The 7,319-nt window shown below is 36.1% G+C and overlaps 1 protein-coding gene across 1 annotated transcript; it reads left to right on the top strand.

The window, feature by feature from the left end:
- The first annotated feature begins 2,142 nt into the window (after positions 1–2,142).
- Positions 2,143–7,256, top strand: LOC107800917 (calcium-transporting ATPase 2, plasma membrane-type-like). Its single transcript, XM_016624188.2, has 7 exons — positions 2,143–2,677; positions 3,175–3,229; positions 3,304–5,255; positions 5,378–5,536; positions 6,001–6,172; positions 6,290–6,588; positions 6,684–7,256. The coding sequence occupies exons 1-7, from the start codon at positions 2,501–2,503 to the stop codon at positions 6,921–6,923; spliced, it is 3,054 nt and encodes a 1,017-aa protein (XP_016479674.1). The 5' UTR covers positions 2,143–2,500; the 3' UTR covers positions 6,924–7,256.
- Positions 7,257–7,319: the final 63 nt, after the last annotated feature.

The raw sequence follows: 7,319 nt of genomic DNA, 5'->3' as shown, positions 1-7,319 counted from the left end.
ATCTGCAAATTCAAAATCTAGATTTGCCATGAAAATCTAGCACCAAATCGAGAAGTCGAATTCTCATCTGTGCAAATGCAAAATCTAGATTCGCCATGGAAATCTAGCACCAAATCGAGAAGTCATCATAAAATTTTCTTATATAAGAAGATGTTGCCCGATCAGAAGAGGGCATCGCAGTGGAGAGAAAGCTTAGAGCTAGAAGTCTCAATCTAAATTCTTAATAAGCTTCTCTGTTTTATTTCTTTTACTAGTATCGAGTTATCTTTTCTTTTTAAATCATAATAGTAGTTTAGTTATTGTTTCTAAATAAATTTCAGTGTAGGAAATTACTCTAGTTCCTACTTTTAATTAAATAGGGGGAATTATTCTTCTTGAATATTTCTTTCTATTTTCTTATTTAATGGACAAGAATATTTTTATTGTTAGTACTAATTTCAGTATGGAGTAACTTTTCTTGTGTTGGGAGAAAGACGGATCTTAATATTTCTATATAATAGTAGATATTATTCCTCAAATTCACATACTTGAGCTAAAACTTTTTATTTAACTTTTATCTGCTTTTACAGTTAGACGTGATTTGATTTATTAACATCTATCTATCTAGTACCACATATTAACTGTTTATTAATTCTGTAATCGAGAGAGACGGAAGAAATAATATAGTTAATTATAGTATTGATAGATGTTAATATTTATTCAGTAACATCTATTTCTTTTATGTTATAATTAATTTTACACTTACTTGTAATCGAGAGAGGCGAATAGTGTAATAATCAGTTATAATAAGTAGGGTAACCGAAATGGACTTGCTAACAAGAGCATGTTTTAGTTCAATCATATATTTTTGGTTCTTTAGTATTCCTATTTTGAAGATTAATTTGTATAACCGAGAGGAGTGCAGTTAATTATTCAACTTGAGTAATAATATATATTTGTAATCGTGAGAGGCATTTATACATTTTTGAGAAATAAAAATTGAAGAATAATAATTCTACTATATAATAGAAATATTAAGTAAAGTCAAGATCCCAACACCTTTTTATTGTATTTGTGAAAAACAAAAATATTTTCTATTGCTCTATTCTAATTCACAACTCAACTCATTCTGATTTTCTCAAATAGTAATTAAAACAAGAAACGTTTTGTAGAATAGATAAACCAATCTCTGTGGGTTCGACATATTTCTATACTATTATTTGATAGAATAGGAGTTAGAATTTTATATACGTTAGACACTCGTCAATTCCATCCTTTCTTGGGTGACTCATTCATTCTATTTACTTAATTGTCATTTATTGATATTCATCAATATTTAATGCTACATTATTTCCTTTGACTTCTTAAATATTGGTTGTGTGTTGCCGCTGCTATTAAAATATATCTACGTGGTATTTATTGTACTTCTGAGAACTTCATCTTTGAGATATTATTGTTATCTAAGATTAACCCTTATTTATATAAATTTAATTAGTTGAATCAAGATCTATATTTTTTGGTCAAACACTAATAGCCTGTTTCGCCAAGCTGTAAAAACCGGCTTATTTTGAGAAGTGTTTTTTCTACTTTTGGTGAGAAGCGGTTTGTGTTTGACTAATTAATTTGAAAAGCATTTCTGAGTAGCAATTAGTGTTTGGCCAAGTTTTTAAAAACTGTTTATAAGTGTATTTTTCTCAAAAATACTTTTTAAAAAAGTATTTTTTGAGAGAAATTATTTTTTTCTGCTTCTCCTCAAAAGTAGGATAGGAGAAGCTCGGCGAAACATGCTATAAGTTAATAAGTACTTGGAAAATGAACAATAAGGCAAAATTATGAGGTAAAGGTAAGTCACAGTAACTGACGAATCGTTTAGTAAAGAGCTAGAAAAAGTGAGAGTCGACAAGGTTCGGCGTCTCCCAAACGCGAAAAAGAAGCCCCACAATTTTAACTGTCTTTACCTTAATTAATTTGTCTTAATTAAGGAAAACAGAATAAAGACATACGACATGCGCACTAATAAAGTTTTTCTTTCACACAATTACTATATACTTAATCGACTAATAGGGACGAGACGAAACTTTTACGTGTCGTTTTTCCATTTAAAAAGTACACCAGTTAAGTACATAAAACATTACATATGACCCCCGTCCATTTCGGTCAACTATGCCATAAAACAGGGTAACCAAAAGAAGGACCGTTTTAATGCAAAAGAAGAAAAGAATTAACGAAGCTCCATTAATGTTGAACCAAGTATTCGTAGCTTCTCTCACCCAAAACTCGGATCCATCTTCTTCACTCTTTTCTCTCTTAATTCTTTTATTCTCCTTGTCTCCCAACACATCACGTTTTTTTACTTTTGTTTCTGCAAATATATTCTTTCCCCCAACTTGTAACACAATGTCTTGGAAACTTATTCTAACGCCCATTTCACACAATTTCAGCCTTTGTTTATTGTAAGTAAGGGTTTGTCTATATTTTATTGCTTTATATATTTGTAGCAAATAAGCAGAGAAGAAGAAAAATGGAAAGCTATTTGAATGAGAATTTTGGAGGAGTGAAGCCGAAGCACTCGGAGGATGAGATGCTACGGCGGTGGAGGAGCCTTTGTGGTGTGGTCAAGAATCCAAAACGTCGTTTTCGTTTCACTGCAAATCTCTCCAAGCGATATGAGGCTGCTGCCATGCGCCGTACCAATCATGTATACTACTTACTCCCTTTTACTTATAGCATCAGCTTACTTGTGTTTTTCTCAGACTATTTTATAGTTAAGTCCTTACAAAGATCAATTTTATGACTTTCGTGAAATTACCCATACAATTGTTATAATAAAGAATTCAGACGTGGCTGATTTGATTGTACTAGGCAAAATAATAAAAATGCAATATCTACATAGTTAATACTATATTTTATAAAGTGACGATTTTTTTAAAACAGCTCAGCTCAGCATAGTATTTTTTATTTTTTATTTTTCAGAAGGAAAAATTTCCCTAGCCTGATTTCAACTTGATTGTTCGGGTTGAGTTGTAGTTCATGCCAATTTGCAGCACCATAAGTGTCATGCTTAAAATTGGGTCAAAACTTGGTGTCATTTGATATTATTATCGTATTATTTTAAGTTCTGAATTGGCACGTTATGGAACAACATGCAAGTTCATAAACGTGGCTGAACCTTGTGTGTTTAACTATGAGTTACAGGAGAAATTGAGGGTAGCAGTTTTGGTTTCGAAGGCTGCATTTCAGTTCATATCAGGTGAATTTCAAATTATCATTCAGTTTAATAAGGTAGTTATGAGAAATTCTAAAGACTAATTCTCTGACGTGCAGGTGTGCAAGCAAGTGACTACACTGTCCCTGATGAAATTAAAGATGCTGGTTTTCAAATTGACGCGGATGAGCTAGGATCCATAGTTGAAGGCCATGATCTGAAAAAGGTGAAATTTCATGGTGGAGTAGATGGTATTGCAAATAAACTTGCTACATCAAGTACCGATGGGCTATCTACACGTGACTATAGTTCTCTAACCCGCAGACAAGAGATTTTTGGAATTAACAAATTCCAAGAAAGTGAAGCTCGGAGCTTTTGGTTGTTTGTTTGGGAAGCCTTACAAGACATGACCCTTATGATCCTCGGCGCGTGCGCATTTGTTTCTCTACTTGTTGGCATTGCAATGGAGGGATGGCCAGTTGGGGCTCATGACGGTCTTGGTATAGTAGCTAGCATTTTGTTGGTTGTCTTTGTTACTGCAACAAGTGATTATCGTCAATCGTTGCAGTTCAGAGACCTGGATAAAGAGAAAAAGAAAATATCCATTCAAGTTACTAGGAATGGGTACAGACAAAAGATGTCTATATATGATCTAGTTCCAGGTGATGTTGTTCATCTCGCAATAGGTGATCAAGTCCCTGCAGATGGACTCTTCCTTTCAGGATTTTCTGTTTTAATTGATGAGTCCAGTTTAACCGGAGAAAGTGAGCCAGTGATGGTCAGTGCTCAGAATCCTTTTCTGCTTTCTGGAACCAAGGTCCAAGATGGATCTTGTAAGATGTTGGTAACAACAGTTGGGATGAGGACTCAGTGGGGAAAACTGTTAGCAACTCTCAGTGAAGGCGGAGATGATGAAACTCCATTACAGGTCAAACTGAATGGAGTGGCAACAATCATTGGGAAAATAGGCCTTTTCTTTGCTATTGTGACTTTTGCAGTACTTGTGCAGAAAATGTATAGCCGTAAACTGACAGAGGGATCTCACTGGAGCTGGTCTGCAGGAGAGGCTAGGGAATTATTGGAATACTTTGCAATTGCAGTTACAATTGTAGTGGTTGCAGTTCCTGAGGGACTTCCCCTGGCTGTGACATTAAGCCTTGCATTTGCGATGAAAAAGATGATGAACGATAAGGCACTTGTTCGACATTTAGCAGCTTGTGAGACAATGGGTTCGGCTACGACTATTTGTAGTGACAAAACAGGCACGCTAACAACCAACCGCATGACTGTAGTGAAAACATGCTTCTGTATGAATGTCAAGGATGTGACTAAGCCAAATGATGCATCCGCCATTTGTTCTGAAATCCCTGATTCTGTACTCAAAACTTTGCTGCAGTCAATTTTTAACAATACTGGAGGTGAAGTTGTAGCTACCAAGCACGGAAAACCTGATATATTGGGAACACCAACTGAGACTGCTATTTTGCAGTTCGGTTTAGCACTTGGTGGAGATTTTCAGTCAGAAAGGCAAGTAGGTAAACTTATAAAAGTTGAGCCATTTAACTCCACTAAGAAGCGCATGGGTGTGGTGCTGGAGCTTCCTGAAGGAGGTTTAAGGGCTCATACTAAAGGTGCTTCGGAAATAATATTAGCTGCCTGTGATAAGGTAATTAATTTGAAAGGGGAAGTTGTTCCCTTGGATGAAACATCAACTAACCATCTGAAGACCACAATTGATCAGTTTGCTAGTGAAGCTCTTCGCACTTTGTGTCTTGCCTATATGGAGCTGGATAAAGGATTTTCCCCTAATGCTGATATTCCAGTTTCTGGGTATACTTGTATAGGTATTGTAGGTATAAAGGATCCTGTCCGTCCTGGAGTCAGGGAGTCTGTTGCACTTTGTCGTTCAGCTGGTGTCACTGTTCGAATGGTTACTGGAGATAACATCAATACTGCAACAGCCATAGCTAGGGAATGTGGTATACTGACCGATGATGGTATTGCCATTGAAGGTCCAGTTTTCCGGGAGAAGAATCAGGAAGAAATGCTAAAGCTGATTCCCAAAATTCAGGTACTTCAGTAATTCCGTTTACACATTGACAATGAAGAGATCGTAACAGATTATTCTTCCAAAAGTTTCCTGCTCATTCATTATGATATTTGATTTATTGATTGTCCTCTTAATTTGTCCAGGTGATGGCTAGGTCTTCACCACTGGACAAGCACACTTTGGTGAAGCAATTACGAACCACATTCAATGAAGTGGTAGCAGTAACTGGTGATGGAACCAATGATGCTCCTGCACTGCATGAAGCAGATATTGGACTTGCTATGGGCATTGCTGGAACTGAGGTGAATATATAATCTCTTCTTGGTTCATTCCAATCCGAGTTGTTTGAATAGTTGGGTGTTAGCCATATTACTTAAGTAACAAATTATCATTAGATGATGCGGTTACAGGCACTTAATTGGAGGATGATACGTACGATAGAATAGCAATTAGAAATAAGGGGCATTGTATGTCTCTTAAGTGCTTGTGCAATTTTCGCCAATACTCGTTTGAGTTTGTCTCTTATTTTGTTGATAACATACTTATTCTAAGGCTTGACAGTGAGATGACCGGTCTAAGTATTTTGTTAGCTAAAATAAGATGGAATTCATTCTGAGACTCGGAAAATAGATGAAAAACAAAAAGAATTGAGTCTATCTGATGGCGAGCTTCTTCTATGTATACTGACTATATAAGGCCAAATTTTGCCACATTGAGTGGTATTTGTAAGTGTATTCTAACTTACTTCCTCTGAATCTGGTTTTAGGTTGCCAAAGAGAGTGCGGATGTCATCATACTGGATGACAATTTCTCCACAATCGTGACAGTAGCCAAATGGGGACGCTCAGTCTACATAAACATTCAAAAGTTCGTTCAATTTCAGCTGACTGTTAATATTGTTGCATTGGTTGTCAACTTCTTGTCAGCTTGTTTCACAGGTCAGGAGAATTTATCTTCTTGTACTATGTATTAAGCAGATTACTATTTCCAGTTACCTCTGCTGGATAGCGACCTAAAGTAGTATTATTAATTCTTGTACTATGATCATGCTTCAGGAACTGCTCCACTTACTGCTGTTCAACTTCTGTGGGTTAACATGATTATGGATACATTGGGAGCACTTGCCCTAGCAACAGAACCTCCTCATGATGAACTAATGAAAAGAGCTCCAGTAGGGCGGTCAGGAAATTTTATTAGTAACGTCATGTGGAGGAATATCTTGGGACAATCCTTATATCAGTTCCTAGTAATATGGTTTCTTCAGTCAAACGGAATGGGATTATTTCGTCTAAGTGGCCCCGATGCTCAACTAACCCTCAATACAATTATCTTCAACACATTTGTTTTCTGCCAGGTAAAAACTGAAAGACCTTTGCAGTAATTTTCTGCAGTACGTTAGATAATGGTGTAAAAAGGAGAAGTTTACATTCCCTTTGTTGTTATTTGCAGCTCTTCAATGAAGTGAACTCCCGAGAAATGGAGAAAGTTGAAGTTTGGGAAGGGATGCTTGATAATTATGTATTTGTTGCAGTTCTCAGCATAACTCTTGTGTTCCAAATCATAATTGTAGAATATCTGGGGACATTTGCAAACACAACACCCCTCTCGTTCATTCAATGGTTCTTAAGCATATTTTTCGGATTCTTGAGCATGCCAGTTGCAGTAGGCTTAAAAAGGTTTGAGGTATGAAGTACATGGACAGAAGGTACCTAGTATTTTTTGTAACAATTCCTTCACAAAAGGAGCTGCCCTGCTAACTCTTTATTATGAAAATGAAATATTTTGAATGATGCAGCCTCAGTAACACAGTTGTAAGATCCCAAAATTCCTTCTGTTTCCCTGGTTTTTCTTTTGCTTGAGGGGAAAAAAGAAAAAAAACGAAAAGTAGGAGGATCCAGGATTCCAGAGCTTGTGAAGCAGTGTCTAGCCTAGGCTTTTTTAAAGTAGCATTTTTTGTTCAATTTATTGGATTTTTCATGTAATTATCCATTTGTAACTGCTAATGAAGAAAGATTTTGTTTAAAGCTTTCAGTTTTCTCTGAGACTGGCTCTTTTTGTTTCTGGGTTCTGTCAGTTGGATACATC

This window comes from Nicotiana tabacum, chromosome 17, assembly GCF_000715075.1.
Source record: "Nicotiana tabacum cultivar K326 chromosome 17, ASM71507v2, whole genome shotgun sequence".
Classification (NCBI taxonomy): domain Eukaryota; kingdom Viridiplantae; phylum Streptophyta; class Magnoliopsida; order Solanales; family Solanaceae; genus Nicotiana; species Nicotiana tabacum.
The sequence above is the reverse complement of the archived record's forward strand: the minus strand, read 5'-3'. Positions and strand labels throughout refer to the sequence as shown.